The 22272-nt window shown below is 38.2% G+C and overlaps 1 protein-coding gene across 1 annotated transcript in view; it reads left to right on the forward strand.

The window, feature by feature from the left end:
- The window catches only part of BPTF (bromodomain PHD finger transcription factor), a 45977-nt gene that overhangs the window by 22541 nt on the left and 1164 nt on the right, over positions 1-22272 (forward strand). The window contains exons 13-31 of the mRNA XM_010218575.2: positions 58-2458; positions 3401-3525; positions 3789-3917; positions 4249-4399; positions 5148-5271; positions 6429-6681; positions 7098-7259; positions 8172-8320; positions 8611-8734; positions 9261-9484; positions 10088-10310; positions 10554-11434; positions 12127-12209; positions 12754-12979; positions 13373-13725; positions 16893-17066; positions 17937-18129; positions 19121-19205; positions 20467-20653. Of these exons, the coding sequence (XP_010216877.2) occupies positions 58-2458; positions 3401-3525; positions 3789-3917; positions 4249-4399; positions 5148-5271; positions 6429-6681; positions 7098-7259; positions 8172-8320; positions 8611-8734; positions 9261-9484; positions 10088-10310; positions 10554-11434; positions 12127-12209; positions 12754-12979; positions 13373-13725; positions 16893-17066; positions 17937-18129; positions 19121-19205; positions 20467-20653 (6247 nt within the window). The remainder of the gene's footprint in view (positions 1-57; positions 2459-3400; positions 3526-3788; positions 3918-4248; positions 4400-5147; positions 5272-6428; positions 6682-7097; positions 7260-8171; positions 8321-8610; positions 8735-9260; positions 9485-10087; positions 10311-10553; positions 11435-12126; positions 12210-12753; positions 12980-13372; positions 13726-16892; positions 17067-17936; positions 18130-19120; positions 19206-20466; positions 20654-22272) is intronic.

The raw sequence follows: 22272 nt of genomic DNA on the forward strand, positions 1-22272 counted from the left end.
GCTTGTTATTTCATTGTTAGAGGAGCTTACTAATTTAGAATTATTTCTTCTTTGCAGCTGAAAAAGAAATGGATAGTGAAAATGATAAAGTTATCAAGGAAGAACCTATGGATATAGATGATGTGAAAATTGAATCCCCCCTAAAAGATGAGGATAGTCTTTGTAAACGGGATATCATCAATGTCAGTGAGGGATTTCATTTAAGGACTTGCTATAAAAGAAAAGTAAAAACATCAAAATTAGATGGGCTACTTGAGAGGAGAATAAAACAATTTACATTGGAAGAAAAACAGCGTCTAGAAAGGATGAAACTGGAGGCTAGTGCTAAAACTGGGGGCATTCGATCTCTAAGTCCCCAGAAAATCATAGAAGAGCTAAAAGCAGGAAAGATAAAAGGAAGCCAGTTTGACCTGTCTCTTGAAGACAGAGCCTATATTGCAGACAAGGCCCAAACTGAAGATGGGGAACAGGACTGCTTGCCCATCAGCAGCATCTCTAATGCCAAAAGCAGTGAGCTGGATGAGCCACCTCTGCCTTTGGCAACCAGACTGTCAAAAGGAGACGTCCAGCTACTGGACGAAGACTCCCCTCAGTGCTCCGAAGGCGAAAACTCGGTTCAGAGTGACAGTAAACAAACCAACCCTGAACCTATGACTACTCCTAAAGGTCAAGGGCAAGAGCTCCTTAAAGAGTGTGAGGGTTCCTTAGTGGATGGCTTGAAACAAACAAATGCAGAAAGTAAAATCAAATGGGATGTTTCAGAAACAAGAGAAAAACAAAAATTACCTATTACCAGGGTCCCTCAGGATGAGTGTAGAAATATAAAGTCAGTGGCATCTGAAAGCAGCAGTGGAAAAGATGTTCTGGCTGTTCTTGAAAAAGCAGAAGGAAATTCTGAACAGCAGAACAAAGACCCCGAAAACAATTTTATGATAAAAAGCCATTCTGAACCAACATCCTTTCAAGAGGGTGAAATGGAGGAAGGAAGTGTTCTAAGAGAGACTGAAGGTAAATCTGAAAACGAGATTGTATTTCACCCAAAATCAGTTGGTAAAGACCTAGAAGCATTTAAAACAGAACTAATTTCTGAAAGAAGTCATGAAAGTCAAACTCTGGAACACATGGATGCAGCAGAATCTGATGAGGAGCTACTGAGTGATAAACTATCTGAAGCTAATGGTAAAAAGAAAGGTCAGAAATTGAAAATGGACTTGAGTACAGTAAGCAGATGTCCTGATCAGACAAATCAAAATAGCGTTACTGACAAAAAGAATAATAAAAATGAATCTGAGACAGACTTAGGAAAAAAATTACCACTTCAGGTGAATGGAAAAGACAATGATGTTAAAATATTCTCAAATGATGAATGCTTAGTTAAAGACACCCATGAGACTACAGCAGGAAGTGATGTTGAACCAAAAGTTAATAATATTAGTAAATCCATCCCTGAGCATGAAATAAAACCATTGGCTCTTAAGGAGTCCTCAGTAAAACCATTTATGAACGGTGACATCGTGGTGGAAGATACAAATGATAAAAATAATGTGGACCCTAGGTCATGTTTGCAGAGTTCACCAGATTGTGAATCTGGAGAGACTCTTCAGCCACCACATGAAGTTCCTGAGTATGTGCAGAAAGCTGAAGAGAAGCAGCTTTCTCCTGAAAGATCCAGCTTTGTTAGCACTGCTTCCACACCCACGCACGCATTCTGCAAAGAAAACAGCCTAAGTGGGGAAGCAGAATGTATGGAAACCGAAGTCCCTGAGGATAAGAAGGTTGCTCCATCACCTGTGACATCATGTGAGGAATCCAGTTTGAGTAGTGACTTTCCTGATCAGAATGGTCTACAGACCTATAAAGTGGAGGATACCAGTGGAGAAAATAAAGTTAAAACTATTATCACTGAAGTGACTACCACAACATCAACAGTTTCTACAGAATCTAAAACTGTGCTTAAAGTTGCAGAGTCTGTAGCTGCTAATGATGGGAAAACAGTGGTATCATCTACAGAAAATTGTGCCATATCTACTGTAACTACCACCACTACTGTAACTAAACTTACCACTCCAACTACGGACAGCAGTGTCAATGTCATTTCTGTACAGGAGCATAGCAAAACAGTAGTTACAACAACAGTAACCGATTTGCTGACCACATCAGAAGGCACATTGGTGACTTCCATGACTGTCAGCAAAGAATATTCCACAAAAGACAAGGTGAAACTAATGAAATTTGCAAGACCCAAAAAAACTCGTTCTGGAACTGCCCTACCTTCTTACAGAAAATTTGTTACCAAAAGCAGCAAAAAAAGTATATTTGTTTTACCCAATGATGACTTGAAGAAGTTGGCCAGAAGAGGAGGGATCAGAGAAGTTCCTTATTTCAATTACAATGCAAAACCTGCCTTGGATATTTGGCCATATCCGTCTCCAAGACCAACCTTTGGGATCACTTGGAGGTATAGAGTCTTGTATTTTTAAGAAGTTTGGGATGGGATGAAACTTAAAGTACAAGTGAGATATATGCATGGCCAAAGATGACTTTTTCACTTACTTGAATCAAAAGCGAGTGCTTTTAATGTAAAAAAGGATTCTTGAACAGCTCTATCCTACCCAAACGAAAGGTATAAATTACAAATTAGGAAAGCAATCACTGCCAAATCTAAACCAAAAGAGAAGCCTAATCTGGTTTTGACACTAGGTACTTCTCTTGAAAAGACTTTTATAGAGACTACTTAGTCTTGTTGGCAGTCTAGCTCAAGTTGGGCAGAAGTCAGAGGGAAAGTTAATGTTTTTGGTATGCAAATTGGCCTAACTATTTCTCTACTGCCCCACTTTTCCCAGTTTTATTTCAGGCTTTCCTATAAAAAGTCCTGAACATCCTACCGTGCAGTAAGCTTTGAAAGACACATACTGTGATGCAGGACTCTTTTGTTGTCAAATACCTAATTGATTGTGCCCATCATAGTGATTAGATACTTTGGGTACCCAGGAAAATTTGGATTCTTACTGCAAATGAATATGTGTCTAGAGGCCAGACTAAAACATGAGGGAACAATTTTCTGATGAATTTTAAGTGTTTTTACATCCTAGGTTGGATAACCATGCATGTGTATGTGGGGTTTTGGTTTTTATATGTGTTTCTAGAACCTGACGTTTACCTTTCTCTTACTTCTGAACATCCATCTTGGAAATTTCAAAGAATGCTTTCCTTTGACTTGGAAAATCCAAACCTCTTACACCATTGGCTATGTTGGAGCTTTTGTAAACTTTGCTATTTATTACTCTGTAATTTTGTGGATTCTTGAGTAAAAGTAGAATGAAAAGCATTTGTCTCTTGGTGAAGTATTTCATATATATTTTGATCTTAAAATGCAATTAATACCCTTTTTTGTGGTTAGGTATCGACTTCAAACAGTGAAATCACTGGCTGGAGTGAGTCTTATGTTGCGGTTGCTGTGGGCATGTCTTAAATGGGATGACATGGCTGCAAAAGCTCCACCTGGGGCAGGAACCACACGTACGGGTATGTCTTTAAACTTCTTGATTTCTTAACACAGAAGTGCTTATTGCTAATTTCTAGGACTACTCTTATTTGCATCCTTTCTGTAAAGACTTGATGTTAGGTATGGGCATTGGTATCTGTTTAAATAGCTGAATGTTCACATTAATTGCTCTTTATTATGCACCTGTTAGGTCAATTAGAGGTTCTTTGGACAAATTTTTTTTAGCTTTTATCTTGTGCTTTTTTTCTATTTTACTAACATATTGGGAACTAACTCATTGTAGAAACATCAGAGACTGAAATTACAACAACAGAAATAATCAAGCGGAGAGATGTTGGTCCTTATGGAATCCGGTCAGAATACTGTATAAGAAAAATTGTTTGTCCCATTGGTGTACCAGAAGCTCCAAAAGGTATGTTTGTTTATACGTTTTCCCTCTCCCCATAGGCTTTTACAGAAATAAAGGTAACTGTATCTTTACATTAAGTCAGATCATCCAGGAATCATCTTCTCTTTTGTGAAACAAACAATGCATTTAACTGACTTGATTTATCTGAACCGGAAAGGCATTCCTCTTTCTAAAATGAGTTGGAAAAAATAGCTTTAGCACAGAAATATTCACTGTAAGCAGAGCATTTTGTCTGATTTTGTTAAAAGAATATGAATTCTAATGCTGAATTTTGTGTTACACTTTCAATTTTTGGTTTTGAGATTAATGTCTGTATTCTGGCTGTTCTCTAAAGAAACTCCAACGCCTCAGAGGAAGGGACTACGATCAAGTGCACTAAGGCCAAAAAGACCTGAAACCCCCAAGCAAACAGGCCCTGTTATCATTGAAAGTTGGGTAGCAGAAGAGGAATTGGAATTGTGGGAGATCAGGGCATTTGCTGAAAGGTAAGCCTACTAAAAGAAGCTTTTAAAATAGCATTTTGATTTGTGTTTTTATTTTAAATGTTCCCGCTAAAGAGCACAAGCTTGATAGCTACAATCAGTGAAAGCTGACCTGTGTTGTGCTTTATGCAAATTACACAAATTAATTTAGGCAGGCCTTACAAAACTAGCTATAATGAATCTGTATTTATTTGTATTATGGAATAATTTTGGCAAATAGTGTTCGAAGTCATGTAGTAGCCTAAAACCTGTCCATACAATGCAGCAAATGGCAACTTAAGCATACGACACCAATTGTTTCATAAGCATAGGAAAATAGTTACAAAGAAAATGAACACAGGTATATGAAGCAGAGAGAAATTCAATCTGAGAATTTTGCCATCGTAAAAGGAATAATTTCACTATTATTTACTTAAGAATTGGAACATTATTTTTGAGTTCCTCGAGGAAAAACTGTTTTAAACTGTTTTTATTACACAGATGGCATTTGCAGTCTCATATAATGAAAAATTCTAGTTTTGATTAACAACTTCTTAAGACGTGTTGTAGTTGCTTCGCTTCAGAAAGCTTCAGGGATGTTTAATGCAAGCTCAGTACTTTTTTTTGAACTCCTTGAAGCCATGACCAGCTTTTCAGTAATCTTAACATTTGACATGTGTTCTTGTAAGACTGAAACTAGCTAAAATGAATCCAGTTTGGTGGTTGAATTTTATTGATGATAAAAGTCTCTCTGGTTGTTTGTCTTTGGCAGGGTGGAGAAAGAAAAGGCGCAGGCAGTTGAGCAGCAGGCTAAGGTTAGTGAACTGAAGAAGTCGGAAGAATTCAAGGCCCAAATGGAGGCTCAGCTAAAACAGCAGCGCTTGGCTGCCCAGCAGGTGGGGGAGCTCTCAGTAGTCCCACCTGTCCACAGTTTTGCATGGTTGCCCTGCATACAGGAAACAAATTTTATCCCTATTTTTTGCCTTTCTTTTTTTTTCCTCCCACCGACTTCATGTGCAAGCTGAAGGGGCCTCATTAAGGCATCCAGTAATGCCGGGGCCACTCATCACATTCATTATTTTGAAACAGGGTTATGGCCAAGTGGGCTTTTTATTTTTTGTGTTTTCTTTTTTTTTTCAATAACTGACTTCCCATTTTTTGCACCTTATTTCTAACACTTTCAAAAAGATTATTTATTTTAAAAGAAGACAAAGAAGCACCACTGTCCAGGTAAGATTAGGAGTATTCTGTGGTATGATGGAAAGCTGCCTTGGTATATGGCTGACTTTAGAAGACGACTGCCTTTATTTTTCTTGCTTCAGTAGAAACAGAATTCTTGATTTTTGTGGTTTTTTTTTTTTTTTTGTTTGCCTGAATTAAGTGTATAGAAAATGCATACATAAATATTTTCACTTATCAGATAAAAATGAAAAACTGAAAGCCGTGTTGATATTTCACATGCTCTAAATATTGTACATTTCTCAGTTTACTCCTTTTTCATTTCATCTTCCTTAATCAAAATGTATTATTTATGAGCCTGAAGCATTAACTCAATGTAATGCTAACCAGTCATCGGAATTTAATAAGTACAGAGATAATTTCTCTAGTATAGGGAAGAATGTTAGATCAGTTGGCATTGTGAAAGAGCCTGCTGTTAGTGAGCCTGGCAATATTGACCCTTCACAAAGGTAGTTCTCTGAATTAAATGTTACTGTTGTGACAGTTACAACAGGAGGATTTTTTGAGTGAGGGATATCTTCTAAGGGGTATCTTCTACTGAAGTAGGTAAAGGCTGTATGCACAGGATTTTAAAGTTGCTGTAAAGGGAAATTGTTGGTGGTGCAAAATTGTAGATCTGCAGGTCAAGTGGTCTTGTCTGTATAGTGGTCTTGTCTGTATAGTGCTACAGGCTACGCAAACACTTATTTTTGTTATAGCTTAAACAAAATTATACCAGAGTGTCTCATTTTTCAATGCTGGGAAAACAGCATTTATTTTATTAAGATCTGAGATGGATATTTATCTCTTCCCCCTCTCCCCCCATCTTTTGTAGAAACGCCTGGAACAGCAGAAGCAGATACCTGTTGCAGGTGTGGCCACAGCAGTCACCACAGCCAGCAGCACTGCAACTACTGTCTCAACTCCACAGAAAGTTGTGGTAGGCCCTTTAACGGGTCCGGTTCCAACTGGAACCAAAGTAGTACTTACTACAAAAGTGGGTTCTCCAGCTACAGTAACATTCCAACAGAACAAGAATTTCCATCAGACTTTTGCTACTTGGGTTAAACAAGGCCAATCTTCAACAGGTAAGTAGTTGTTTATCATGCAAAGAGCATGTAAATAGGATGAATTCCAACACATCACCTACGTATTCTCCAGAATGTAGTGTTTTGGACCCTTTGTTATCTTTGCTCTGAATTCTCTTGCTAAGTCAGCAGAACACTGACTCTGAAATAGAACCTGTCTAACTTTCCTGTATTCTTAGTCTTGCTTGCCTTTTCTCACCTGTTTAATTTATTGCCAGTAGTTGTATGAGTAATCATTGACAGTAATCACTGATAATGACAGGATTCTGTGCTGTAATTTACTGTTTAAAAGAAAATGACCTGACACATTCAAAATGACTGTAAAAATAATCCTGTGCTTTGCTGTTTCATACTTGCAAATGGTCACATTCTTGACTAATCTGCTCTAAAATTGACTGTTCTGTGTACCTCAATAGCCACTAGCACAGCTGCCACCTCAGCCACAACCATTGCCAGCACAGGGCAGACCTTCCAGATCTCAGGCAGTCCAGTAACGATGGCAGGGAAAGTGATAACTAAGCTGCCACTCCCTGCAAACAGCAAGATTGTTGCCGTCAATGTGCCATCAACTCAAGGAGGTAGGGGAAGGAGAACTGAATTCAACATGTATTCCAGCTTGCTGATTGATTCTCCATTGACACTATTTTCCCAGCGAAGTGAACTGTGACTTGGGAAGAAAAAATCTAGAGCTTGTTTCCCCTTTGTATCTCTAGAGGAAAAAAAGGCAAGATTTTGCCTCTAAATCACTCTACATTTAATAGTGCAAAAGTAGTGCAAACTATTTTTTTAAAATGTGGAATGGAGCATGCTTTTTTATTACCTATATTAGATGTCAATAAAATACTTTCTTCCCCCTAAAAGCAACTGTTCTCAATTACTAATGCCAGCATTTGTTCTTCACTGAACAAAAGTTTGGTGTCCAAAATAAGACTGACATTCTCTATTGCCTGGAGTCAAGGGCTTTAATATTTTCAGTTTTATGGATGTGTATAGAACATAAATGCCTAATCCACTGACTCCGTTAGTGTCTGAAAAAATCATGGAGGCTACTGGCTTTGTGTTAAAGTTTCCTAGGCAAAAGGAAAAACATTACCCATTTTCTTCAGCAGCATGATTTTGTAGTTGAAAGGTGTGAAACTGGTCTCCTACAGTTAGATGAATCAGATACAACCATTAAGTAAGCTAAATTTGTGGCATGCTATCAATGCAAGGACGACTTTGCAGCTACAGTCAAACTACTCTTTATGAAGTTTCACTTTCCCTTTTTTCCTGAAATACTTATTTCTTAGCTTGCAACTGGGTGAAAATACTGACTCAGTATAATGCTGCTTCTTTTTAGACTATGACAAAGGTTCTCCCAAGAAATGTTGAAACACTCAAAGGTGTTCTAGAAACCTGGAGACTGATTTCTAAGTGCCACGCTGGAGTTACAGTGACTTCTTATACTGAAAATTATGTCATTAATAAGTGCTTAATTTTTCTTTAATTAGGTGTTGTTCAAGTTCAGCAAAAGGTATTGGGTATCATTCCGTCAACTACAGGTGCAAGTCAGACATTTACTTCATTCCAGCCAAGGACAGCAACTGTAACAATTAGGCCAAATACCACAGGGACTTTAGCAACAACAAGCACTTCACAAGTAAGATATTTTTCTAATTATTTAATGCAATACATTTGGCGCATATATAAGTTATTCACAGATATAAAAGTACTGTGTGGTCTCCTTTATTGAACTTTTTTGGCTTCTCTCAGTAACAATGTTAATGGAGAGAGCTGCAATATCTCCTTTTAATAAAGAATCCTACTGGAAAAAATATACATTAGAGCTGAGGTAAACTGTAGCAACTCTGGGTAAATGAAAATATATATATAAGCATATATAAAACTTTAAAAAAAGTTTACATGTGCTCTCCATTTTGGTGCATGTAGGTAGTGCAAGGAACACCACTCCGCCCTGGTATGACAGTAATACGGACACCACTTCAGCAGTCTACGCTTGGAAAGACTATCATTCGAACACCTCTAGTGGTGCAACAAGGTATTCTTCCAGCCAGTAGGTTCATTTTAATATTTAAATTTCCAGTGTGAAATCCATGGTTTCTTTCTCATAAATTCTTTCCATATCACAGGTCTTGGTGCAAAAATATCTCATTTTGGTGCTTGGCTTTTAACAAATGTCTTCTTGCTTCTGAGGATGTCAGTTACGGGCTTTTTCAGTGTTAATCATCATTGACATCCATATAGTAGTTTAAAATTAAGCCATTAAAAAAAAAGTTTGGATTAACAATGCTTTGAGAAAGTTTTTCGTTTAAAAGCAGGGGGAGACTAGCAGTTCAAGTTCCTTGTGAGTATATAAACTGAATTATACAACAAAAATATAAAACACTATGAAGACGTTTCAGTCAATTGCAGGCAAATTATTTGCAGTGGAAATTCATTTGCAAAATGCAGTGTTTGCTGGATTTGCTTGATGCTATTGCAAGAAGCTTGGCATTATTGCAGAAGCTCTGATTAAGATGTTTGTTGTGATAATGATTAAAATGTCAGAAACGTTCCAGTATCATGTTTTTCTATTGCAGGTCAGACCCAGCAGGTAGTGACTCAGATAATCAGGGGTCAGCCTGTCTCTACAGCAGTTTCTAGTACTAGCACATCTTCTTCAAGCCCTGGGCAGAAGACAGTGACGTCTCCTGGAACCTCCCCTCAGCCCATACAGCCACAAACAGCGTCGCAGCCCCCTCGCCCTCAGCAAGGACAAGTGAAACTCACCATGGCCCAACTCACCCAGCTAACGCAAGGCCAGGTAAGATGCTTTACAGCCTCTGGGCATGAAGATGTGCTTTACCTTATGGTAACTTTGTGTGTTAAGCAGCGTAGTGCATCTTAGCTATCTCTGTGTACATCAAGGATAGCCAGAATGCTGGTGTCCAAAGGGGCAGCTTACACAGCAGGCACTGACAACATGTTACAAAGCAGCTGCAGTGTCCGTGGTGAAAGCTCACAGTTAGGTAGAATCTGATGCACAGTTGGCAATTCTCTTGCAGTGGCGAGAGGTTTACACAAAGTGTTTGGACTCTTGAGAAGATGATCAAGCATGCTCTAGAATTTCTGTGCCCTGTACTGCTTGTAAATTATAGGAACAAATATGTTCCATTTTAACTGCTTTCTGGATAAGGTTCTTGTCAGTATTTGGATGATATTTTTATAACTACAAACTAATTTGTTGATAGAATTATAGAAAGAGTATTTTACCATCTCTTGATCTCAATGCCTTCTTTTGGAAGTTAAAAATGTTTTATATGGTTGAAGTATTTAATTCTGAAATCCCAAACCCCAATTCTCCTAGTTTTCACTGTCAAAGAATTATGCCACTAATACAGGAATATTTATTTCATTTTTCTTTTAGGGTGGCAGTCAAGGACTAACTGTAGTAATTCAGGGACAAGGTCAAACTACTGGTCAATTGCAATTAATCCCTCAGGGTGTGACTGTAATACCAGGTCCAGGACAACAACTAATGCAAGCAGCTATGCCAAATGGTACAATTCAGAGATTCCTTTTCACCCCATTACCACCAGCAGCTACTGCAGCTAGCACCACTACAACAACAGTTTCTACTTCAACCTCAGGTAAGCACTGGTCCGTTGAGGAGGAAAAAAAATAATAGGTTGCTGCTTTTATTTTTCTTTTGTGCAGTTGGAGAAGATCTCTTCTTAATAAAGCAAATTTGCTGGAATTATAGTATAAGCTTAGTGTGCTTTTGAATTTCTACCCAGAGCTTTACAGTAGTTTTAAAAGGTAGGTTCTGAAGTAGTTGTAAAGCGGCTTTGTCAAATTCATAAAATGAGATACTTTATTTATATCCTTCCCAGCGACAGGAGAACAGAAGCAAGCTTTACAGGCCCAACCAACTTCAGCACTGCCACCAATTCAGCCACAGCCTCAGAGTCAACAACAGTCTCAGCCCCAAGTACAGAATCAGAGTGTCCCACCTGTGCCATCAGCTCAACCAGAGGCACCTCAGCCCGAAACTCAGACCCAGCCTGAAACTCAGACTCCAACATCTGTGGACTCTCCAGCCACACCTGAGGCGCAGACACCTCAGTCTCCAGTGACAGTTCAGTCTCCGGCACAGACCCAGGCTCAAGGGCAATCTCCAGTGCAAGTCGTGAGTCAGCCGCAGACTGCGACCCCTCCACAAGGCCAGTCCCAAGTCCAGCCTCAACAACCAGCTCAGGTGCAGACTACAACCCAACAACAGATTCAGATGCAGCCCCCTGCTCCCTTACAAATTCAAGCTCAGCTGCAGCAATCACAACCTCAGGTTCAGACTTCAGTCTCAACCCTTCCAACTACTCAAAGTTTAAATCAGGTTCCTGTGCAATCCCCAACTCGTCCTCAGCTGCAACTTCAGCAGCCTCCAACAAAAGTTATTACAGTGCCTCAGCTTCAGCAACAAGTCCAAGTTTTCTCTCAGCTTCAGTCACATGTTGTGGCTCAGATACAAGCCCAACAAGGCAGTGTGCCCCAGCAGATCAAGCTTCAGTTACCTATTCAGATTCAACAAACTAGCCCAGTACAGGCTCACCAGATTCAGAATGTGGTAACAGTTCAAGCAGCTAGTGTTCAGGAGCAGCTGCAGAGAGTTCAGCAGCTCAGGGAGCAGCAACAGAAGAAAAAGCAGCAACAGATAGAAATTAAACGTGAGCACACCCTTCAGGCTTCTAATCAAAGTGACATTATCCAGAAACAGGTAAAGTTAACAGAAGGAAATGAAAAATTAATGAAACCAATCTCATTTTAAATGCCTGTTCTCATTAACAATGTTAATACATTTGATAGGCAGTTAATTTGATTCTTTCAGAGTTAGTGCACGATTAGTTTTGACAGTCTAATAAAATATTCTAAGTTAATTCAGCCTATCAAGTCAATTGTACCATGTTTGCAGTCTTCTGGCACCTCAATTCCGCTCACCACTAGCTGCTGGGACAGTATATCTTAATTCTCAGTTCAGAAAAGACAGGTTACAGATAGGAGAGCTGATGTTCAGAACACAGCCCTTTCCTTCCCTGCTATAGGAAACTGAGGTTTCAAAGAGGTATCTGAAGTGTAATGTTGTTGGATGGCTGCAGGGCTTTTAAAATACATATATACTGAACTCTTCTTATTTTATATATATATGTATAAAACAACCAGTCACTGAAGAAATAATATCAATTTACATGTATGTTGTCCCTGGGATTTCAATTGAGCATAAGTCAATTTGTTACTCCATTTCGGTTGTGGGGGAGGAAGAGATAGATTTTCAACATCGAGGTAAATACTTGCTTTAAACAAGCACTTATTGAAATTTTAATTTAGGAAACATCCTCGTTCTCCCAGTGGTATTATCAAATACCAGCTCAAGTTTTCACATTTTATTTTGGATTTTGTATGATGTTACAGGTGGTTATGAAACAGAATGCTGTGATAGAACACTTGAAGCAGAAGAAGACCCTGACTCCAGCTGAGAGGGAAGAGAATCAGAGGTGAGGATAGTGTATCGCTAGATGCTTGTGTTTATAGTGTCTTTTAATGGTAATGAAACATTGTTTTGTAGAATCCTGTTTGTAGATGTTCTATTTTAAAATTGACTAACGACTGGTTATGGGCTGTTACTTTACTGATGATATCCCTACCTGTAAGTGGTTGAATTCCTGTATGTTCTTAGCTGTATTTGGATTATTCATTCCTTAGAAAATGAATGTTTGGAGTGTTTTGGAGCAGGGGAAAAAGAGGAAGGATTAGTAGTCAGATTGGTTCTTAACTGGAATTGGGACTGACCATTTTTAACCAGCCTAAGGACTTTCCATCTGTTCCTGTAATGCTCTAATAAATAAGAATGAGTCTGAAGAACGTCTATTAAAATTTACCTTGTAATGTTTTATTTCAGAGAAATTGAGTAACATTCAGCGTAAGAAATTCTAGCCTCTTGCAACTTGCAGAGAATAGAGAATTAAATAATTCTGCGTTCTCAACTTGGGATAAACAGACAGCTCAGCATAATGTACTCTTTCTTTGTTCCCTTCCTAGAATGATTGTATGCAACCAAGTAATGAAATATATCCTGGATAAGATAGATAAAGAAGAAAAACAGGCAGCTAAGAAACGAAAGCGAGAAGAGAGCGTGGAACAGAAGCGTAGTAAGCAGAATGCTACCAAGCTCTCAGCTCTGCTTTTCAAGCATAAGGAACAGCTGAAAGCTGAAATACTGAAAAAACGAGCACTTCTGGACAAAGATCTACAAATTGAAGTGCAGGTAAGGACAGTTCTTCTCAAATGCTAATTTGATTTTTACTTTGGGATGAATGTTCCTGTGTTAATTTAGAATTTGCTTACTTGGTGAGCTTTTAAGAAAACTTACAGGAAAGAGGTCCAGATTTGGATACATGGATCTCTGCCTAACCAATCGATGCCCTTCTTTGTATACTTCTAGTTTTCATCTGGACTGAAAATACTTTGTTTCAGAAAATAGTTGCTGATAAATTACAACTGATATGTCATAGTAGGCAGTGTGCCATCCCTCAATTTTATGCGGGCTTTACGCTGTGTACCCTAAAAACTTTGTACATTTGAATGACTTTTTTTTATTATTTTATTCCTATCCTAATCTTACAAAATCTCTCTGTTTTTATCATTTAATATGCTTCAGGAGGAGCTAAAGAAAGACTTGACAAAAATTAAGAGAGAAAAGGAAAAAGCAGCAGCAGCTGCTGCTGCGGCGGCGGCAGCTGCCGCTGCTGCAGCCGCTGCTGCAGCCACTGCACCTCCGCCGCCACCACCACCGCCACTGCCACCACCACCACAGCAGCACGCAGCCAATGTCACATCCTCCTCCGCCACAGTCCCAATGCCAGTATCCTCCCAGAAGAGAAAACGAGAGGAGGAGAAAGACTCATCAGCTTCCAAGTCCAAGAAAAAGAAAATGATTTCTACTACCTCAAAGGAAACAAAGAAGGACACAAAGCTTTACTGCATCTGTAAAACGCCTTATGATGAATCTAAGTGAGTAGTGGATTCCATAGGCTTTTATTGGGTATTGTTTGATTTAGTTTTAGTATTTAGCTCTTAGTCTAAGGTAGACTTAGTATTGGAGATAGAATATCAGGTGATATTGCAGTGATCACTAAGGTCTAAACAAATGAAGTCTCTGGGTTCCACTAGCAATTACAGAACTGTTAACTTGTTTGATTTATAATTTTACTTGTTTGCATGTTTCCATTGTATGACCTTTCTGTCTCACATGCACATACTCTTCTTTTTTTTTTTTTTTACCTCCGCTCTGTAATTCTTTCTTTTGCCGTTTTGACTCTGCCTCGGAAGCAAGTGACTGGGTTTGAGCAATTTCTTGTGGACAGGTGGCTGATGTCATTTAGAAGTAGCTTTTGTACCATCTTCCACTAATTGACTTTTTTTTTTTATAAATCACTAGTCAGTAAAGGGGATTCCAAGTTACTGGACTGTGCTTCACTGTGGACCGTATTTCAGATAGTGGTTTCCAGACCGGAACACAGGGTTGAATACGTAAACCTTTGGCAAAGTGAAAGCTGGAGTCCTCTTTCACAGACAGAATAAACCATTTAGAAGGGGGGGAAATCGTGTAAAAGATGAAATGCTATAAACGAAGTTTGTGAAGAAATTGAGTAAGTAGTAGAGTGGAAGACTGGGTGGATTGCTGCGGGGTAGTGCTGTGCATACCTGCTTAAACTGCTAATGACTTAACATCATGAGCCAGTAATGGTCTATGCCAGATAGCCGTGCAGAGGTATGTAAAATAAATTAAGACTTCTGGCTATTTCCAAGTGAGTACTTTCCTTAAGATTCCAAAAAGTGCCTGTACTGGTGATGTAAATGTAAATGTTGATAAGAGAAGTAAACCATAGATGTGCAGTAGCGCTTTCACTCCAGTAATGGGCCTTCATATAAAATTTAGGGCCAGAAGTAGAGGTTCTCCTGAGATTCCTTCTAGCCTTCTATTTATTTTCTTTTAATGGAGTTGAGTCTTCGTTTTCTCCCACATTGGGTGTTCAGTAGCTCAGATCATTACAGCACTATTTCAGTGTGGAAGAGTTGAGGCTGCTGCCTGTTGTACCCTCAGTCTTTATAGAGCAGGCTTCAGATGTCCAGGTTGTCAATACTACAATAAGAGATGCCTATCTCACATATCTCACTCAACCTAATAAAACAGTTGTGTCTTACCTGTCATTCAATAAACTTAGGAGGATACCCTGTTCTCATTTTGCGGTGATATTGAACACAAACCTGTGTACTACTGTTTCTGTTGTTAGTAAGCAATACCATTGCAATAAAAATAAAAGAAATAAACTATTTTTACTAGCAGAAGTATTTCATTGTCAGACTAATTCTTTATGTTGACTTCAGTGGGCATTTGTCTAAGCCAGTGAAAATGTGACCACCAATGAATCTGGTGAACAGCATGGAGAACTGTGCTTAAATGCACAGAATAAAATTTCAAGAAAATTATATGTTAAAAACTTAGCAGTATATTTTACTAATATAATTCTGTTCTACTGCTCTGCTTTTTGTGAATTCTGAATTTCACCTTCTTAGAAACAATGACTGTACTGTTGAACTGCATTATTTAACCATTTGGAAAGAGCATTAGTCACATTTCAAAAGTGTTCTGGTAAACAAATTATATATGTGCACACATACATGGGCACCAGATACTCCTTTTTGTGCTGGTGTCTGATTTCTACTTTAGCAAAGATGAAAGTGCAGCTTTAGAAAATAATTTATATTACAGCTATAGTATACATTTGTTAGGATGCAGTAAATCCCCAACAATATTTTATTTCAGACATTTTATGTTTTTAGTTCTCATTTATAGCAGTCAGGAGCTGCAGGCGACTTGCTCATTGCTTTTGAGGGTGGTCAGTAAGGGTATCCTTCTAAGATTCATATTTATATTCCAGTTTGTTATGATGTGAAGCCTGTTCCACGTTCTAGGGGCAAGAGTTAACATCTAAATCTAGACATAAATGTGCTTGCAGAACACCAGGAGCAACTAGGTGCAGTTAGCTTTGGGCAAAGGAAACAAGCTGAGTTGTGATGGTTTGTTCGGTTTTAGAATTTATCTTGCTGTAAATTAAGAGAAAAGCAGGAGTTGAATATCTGGGACAGCCGCAGAGGCCCAGGAAACTGGCTGCTTGTTTCGTTGGACATGTGCTAGCTGCTGTCCTGTTGCTAGTTTGTACTGTCTCATGGTGAATGTTGTAGGCTGACAAACCAGAATCGCAGTAAATGATAAAGCAGCTTGTGGCAAATGGTCTTCAAAGCCTAGGGAGGCCTTGCTCAGGCAGAGAATGGATGTGTAGCTCAGCCCAGCTTCTTGGTTGTGGCTAGGGGCAGGTACGTTTGGAGGTATTTTGGAGGTATCCATACACAAAATGTCAAACATTCTTGCATAATATTTTACAGTTTCTGTCACATCATTCTGTGCCAGGTGCCATTTACATGGTTTTGTATCTGGTTCCCTTCGCTTTGTGTCATACCACATCTGGTTCTGTCACGTACTTTTGTCCCAGGGAGACACTGACTGTCTGCCAAGTGCTCAACCTTCCAATGTGCTGCAGTTTGGGGTAGTTGAATACCTCTGTTTTTCAAGGCCCCCGAAAAGTTCAAATTACGACAACCATGTTCTGACACAATTTTCTTTCGTATCATGTTATACCGATATGTATTCTACACATGGCTGGTATGCATGTTCTCTGTAGTTTACTTGTAACTCCTAGTTGGTGTTTGCGCTTTGCTTTGTTTTTTAAATTAACTGAGACCTACATTTTCAAATCTAAAGGAACTGTTTTAAGTGACTTCTGACCTACAGTTTTGAAAATGTAAATCCTTTCCTTTGGCCTTGTCTTTTTGTGCCTTTTGCAGTTTTTCACACGCGCATTGGAGATGTATGTTTTTATCCCAGCTTTCAAAGTTTGGTTACATACTGATGTCCATTTCAATAAACTGTCAATTTAAAATTGACCCAAATGACCTTACTGACAGTTTAGCTGCAGCATGAAATGTTAGCTTGCAAGGATAGAAGGGCAGGAAGGAAATAGGCCAGCAAGCAAGTGCATCAAAGAGAAATGCAGGGAAAAGTGCCATGCCATTTGAAATGACAATTACATTGTCATTTTCATTGTGAATACTTTTAGGTTCTATATTGGCTGTGATCTTTGTACTAACTGGTATCATGGAGAATGTGTTGGCATCACAGAAAAGGAGGCTAAGAAAATGGATGTGTACATCTGTAATGATTGTAAACGGGCACAAGAGGGCAGCAGTGAGGAATTGTACTGTATCTGCAGAACACCTTATGATGAGTCGCAGTGAGTTCTGATAAGAACCTCTTATTTAATGTCTAGGTAGCAAACTGCTCTGACTTTGGTTACCTGTTCCTTGCAAAGAAAAAAAAAAAGTTATTCTGCATATATTGTATTCGTTGGTAATACAAATGCCTTTTCAGTAATTCTCTTCTTCCCCCAATGTTTCTATATAGTAAATATTTAGGAAAAGTGGAAGCTTTCAAGGTGGTACAAATTCTTTGTTTAAAAAAACAAAACAAAAAAACCCCAAGATCTGTCGATTGGAATTAATTTTAACAAGGGAGAACTAGAAAGAATAAAACAAATATAGCATTTAGTGGAATTGTATGTACTGTAGTCCTGTTGATCTAGAGAGAAAGCATAATTTTAGTGTGGGGGTATGTGTTTGGTATCTGTTATTGTAAGGCTTTGTGTCATGGGATACCCCTTCTGTATTCAGCTACCAGACTGAACCTTCTATATAAAATATTTGTGCAGAGGGTAACAGGAGCCCTAGATTGTAGTGCAGTTTGCACAAAATGCATTTTGAATAGTTTTGGAGCCCTGTTTGTGTGAGAGTTCTGGTGTTACACTGTTCCTTTCAGCTCTAAAGACATGAATGATTTTTGAAACCCTGATTGCTTGACAGTGTCTCTAGTATAAAATTTAGTAACTAAGTTTGAAGTGAAATTGTTTGGCAATTTAGTGTGTTTGTAAATGCAAAAGCCGTTGAGTAGTTTAATAAGCATTTGTCAGTCTGAAGTGTCACATGTTACACTTGTATTTAATCATGCAAAGTATCTGCTCGTGTGCAGGGGATTGCAGGTTTATGTTGTGAAATGGAATGGTTTATTAAATAGATCAAGTCACTAACACTTTTTTTGGATCTTGCAGATTTTACATTGGCTGCGACCGATGTCAGAACTGGTATCATGGGCGCTGTGTTGGCATTTTACAAAGTGAGGCAGATCTCATTGATGAATATGTGTGTCCACAATGTCAGTCCACAGAAGATGCCATGACTGTGCTCAGTCCCCTAACTGATAAAGATTATGAAGGTTTAAGAAGAGTGCTACGCTCCTTACAGGTGAGAATAGGGATCGCAGCAAAGCTCATCTAGTGAACATGGAGACTAAGTCTTGGTTTATCTTCCTATTCTTGGTGGCTGTTTTGAAAAGGAAACGGCAAGTTTGTTTTTGGTTTTGTTTTCTTTTTTTGTGAGAAGTGCCAGTATGTCAGCTGCAAACTCCATTAGCATTATTTTACAGAATAAAATTCATGAGAGTTGGAAGATACTGCTGCTGGGGTAGTGAAACTCCACGTTTTCTGTTCTGTGGGTGGCCTTAAAGGGAAGCAGTTTTACTCAGAATACCAAAAAGCCGGGAGAGGTAGTGAAACTGCACCTGATGTGGAAAGTGTGCAAAGTTCTGTTCTCAGATGTATTTTATATGATTTTTGGTCAAAACTTGTGTACTCATATTTCACAGTTACAAAGTTTTATGTAGGACTGTATTCCCACAGAAGGCCATTATCAGCATGGAAGTGATGGCCCACTGCTGAGAAATATTCTATTATATAGTCTAGAGCAGTATATTTCTAGCTTATGCATCACTATCCCTGTAAAGACTTTAACTAAACTCAAGTTATGCAGTTGTAAACTGTATAACTAAAAACTGATGATTAAAAAAGTGTGATAACAGAAGTCTTAAAAGCAAAATATTTTCAATTGTCCTATACTTTACAAAGATGTTTTTGAAGATTGATTTTAGAGCAGTTGAAATAGAAAACTGTCCAGTTTCTAGGCGCGGAATCACAGCCTCTTCCGGTGAACAGCTCCTTTTCTCTGCAGCCTCAGTCTCATATCCCGTTCCCTCTGAGTTTCCTGCTTTCTATCATGTATTCAAACTATTCAGTATCCCCAATAGAGCTTTAAAACTTGAGACAGTTGTGATATTACCTCTTCAGGTAACACTACACTTTAAGTTTAACTCCAGGCCCCTGGAGATAACAGTATAATGAGAAATGTAACTGCTGCTGCATCTGTGTGTGTGTGTAATGATATCTTCTCGACTCGCCAGGCTCACAAGATGGCATGGCCATTCTTGGAACCAGTAGATCCGAACGATGCACCAGATTATTATGGTGTTATTAAAGAACCAATGGGTAAGTGTTTACAAGTGATGGTGTGAGTTAATCTGAGTTTTTAGTGAGATTAATTTCTAATTCATTGCCAGATAACCGTTTTCCTCCAGGGATCTTAAAAATACTATCTACAGAATATACATTTTGCAGCCAGGTGAACCATGTGATTTCCCACTGATGCTTTTAGAAGGTCACAGGAGAGAGTTAATTTATCTGCTTGTAGGCTAACTCCTCACTCTAGGCTGCAGTCTGCCTAATGTATAAAACGGGAAATTTGATGAAGTGATGGAGCCAAATTGAAAATGTTTCTTTTCAGGTTTATATGTTGATGATGATGAATTTGCTTGGAGAAGTATTTGCAGCATGCATACGTAATGTCTGTTAATTAACTTTCCTTTTTGGGGAGGTTGGAGCTTGTAAAGAAAGCTCAAATTATAATACAATTAAGCATACAATAGTGATTTTAATTCTGAAAGTGCTAAATGCATTCTCATTAAGTAGCAAGAAAAGATGTTTGTTATCACTAGATAATCTAGGCCAATCTATGCATGTTTTCATGCATTCTGGCACTAGTGACAATTCAAAATAAGCACTTAAAAGGCATTTTCCCAAAGGTAGGTCATTCTTTTTTTCAGCTGAAAGTGCCACTGTACATTTAGACATCTATATTTATAGTTGGCAGTTTACATCACTCCCCTTCTACTGAATTTACATTTGCATGAAAATAGGACCATTACTGCTTAATTCACTGTTCCTGTTTTCTTAATCTGTCTAGTCAGTAAGAATGGGAACACTGGCATTTTGCATGATCCTGCACTTGAAGACTGTCTGTGCCATGTGGTAATGTGTATATCCCCATGGCAACTGATAATTTATTCAAAACAAGTCATGAATGCAAATAAAAAATAATGAGAATAATTTAACAGAATAACAATCATGTATGTATGTATAGCTGTTAGCTAAATGAAAGCTGTAAAGAAAACAAAGTGCAAGTAACAAAATCAAGATTATCTTTTTTTTTTCCTTAATTTCTTTATAAGTGATAAATAGCGTCCTGCAAGAACTCGGGTTTTTCAAAGCCACTTTTGCTGTTTATGTTTTTGTTGAGCGTGAATAGGTCTTGTGTAGCTAAAGTGTCTCAGAGGGAGACCTGTTAGCATTATGGGTGTTCCAGCAAACGTGTCCAGCTTACCTAGGCCTTGTTTCTGGTGTTCTCATAATGTGAACTCCTGGATCTGAACGTGAAAATGTCTCAATTTCATAATTCTTGGTTTCTTTGAAGACCTTGCCACCATGGAGGAAAGAATACTGAAGCGTTACTACAAAAAGGTCACGGAGTTTGTGGCAGATATGACCAAAATTTTTGATAACTGTCGCTACTACAATCCAAGTGACTCTCCTTTCTACCAATGTGCGGAAGTTCTTGAATCGTTCTTTGTACAGAAACTTAAAGGATTTAAGGCAAGCAGGTAAGCAGAGATGTTCCTAGTCATACCTGTTCTCCCCTAAAATCTCGTTAAGATTTTATAAGCCTGGCTTGCATTAATACAGGTATCTGCTTCTGCACCCACCCGCCTGAGCACTTCCCCCCCCCCTTACCCAATCTCTTCTATACTACCCAGCCATATTGTTTTCAATCACTTTTAAGCATTAATTAGTATTTTATTGAGTTTGTTTTGTAGTGTTTACTCAAAATGAGTTGTTAAAGCATGGGTTTGGATGGTATCGTAGCTGAAGAAAAATGGAGTGATGTTTTTAGTCATTGCTACAGCAAGGCTAAACAAAATAGTTCTTATTTCTGGTCAAGAGAACACTGTGTTGTTCACAGTTTTGATCGCTTCTGTTGTACAGAAATCCTTTTTAAATATCAGAAAAAGGCAGTCTTTTCATGAAGCTTATAAACCAGGAACAAAAAATAAAATACTTCATAGATTTTACTGCCTTTTCATATACTTGAAAACTCTTCTTCTGTAACTCACTGTATATGAAAAGGAAGGCGTAAGTAGCCTTTAGAGTAAGATGTGAAAAGCTAAACACAATTCATAAGTAAAAGTACATTTTCTTTTTTATGCTATTTTACTAGAAAGACTGACATAGAGTTATCTCCCTAAAATACACATTCTGGAGAAAGAGAACATGCATGAACTAAAGGCTTCAGTCTACTGCTTTCCGATCCTGCATAGTAGATGTATGGGGAGGTTTACTGCTGGAGTCAAGTTAAAAGCATTTGTTCCTGGAAGTAGAAATAAATTTATTCTCTGGCCATAATAGTCAAAGCAAACTGCTAGTCTAAATACTGCAGGATTAAATCCATTTGTAATTAACTAAATGGATGGCTTCGCTTTATATCAGTAGTTGTGGGAGCTGTCTGCTGTTCTATGTGCACTAAGAGTAGGATTCACAGGAAGGGAGATGAGAGCAAACAGATTAATCTGGTGTTTTTCTTTCTAATTTAAGACTGTAGTAGTGAATGTTCAGGTAGTTCTCATGTTTCTATCATCTTGCTTTAGCTGGTTATCCAGCATTCAGTGCTTGCACACTAATTTCATTGCTGCATCTTATTTGTTATTGTTTTTTCATTTACACCATCCATGTTCTTTCTTTTCTTGCAGATTGTGATATCTTTAGTCTGAACTTTTTAACTGGAATCAAAACTGGATGTTGGGGTCACTTTCTTTTATTGTACAATTTGATGATATTAAACTGCCCTAAAAATCCAGATCATTTGTCTGAACAGTAAATTTGGGGGGTTGGATGTTTGTGGTTTTTTGGTTTTGCTTTTTTTATCAGCAGTCATGCTAGTAAATATAAATGTTTTAACGAAATTGTCCCATTCCTTGGAATACTGTATGGAAAAAATGAAAAACTAATCTTGGAAACAGTGTATTTTATTGTTTTATTTTCAGTCACTAATAAAACTGTGAATGTCAAAGAGGAGTTTTGCTGAACTCTGATTAGCAAAAATGTGATTTTTAATATGCCTGTTCAGTTTTTATATTAAATTAATCCAAAGACTTCTTGAATAAATTTAAGCTAAGTACAACTTATTATAAACATTCACACTTGTAAATTTTCTTTATGTCTTCCT

This window comes from Tinamus guttatus, unplaced genomic scaffold (assembly GCF_059628265.1).
Source record: "Tinamus guttatus ecotype Peru unplaced genomic scaffold, ASM5962826v1 Tinamus_guttatus_pri_ptg000045l, whole genome shotgun sequence".
NCBI lineage: Eukaryota > Metazoa > Chordata > Aves > Tinamiformes > Tinamidae > Tinamus > Tinamus guttatus.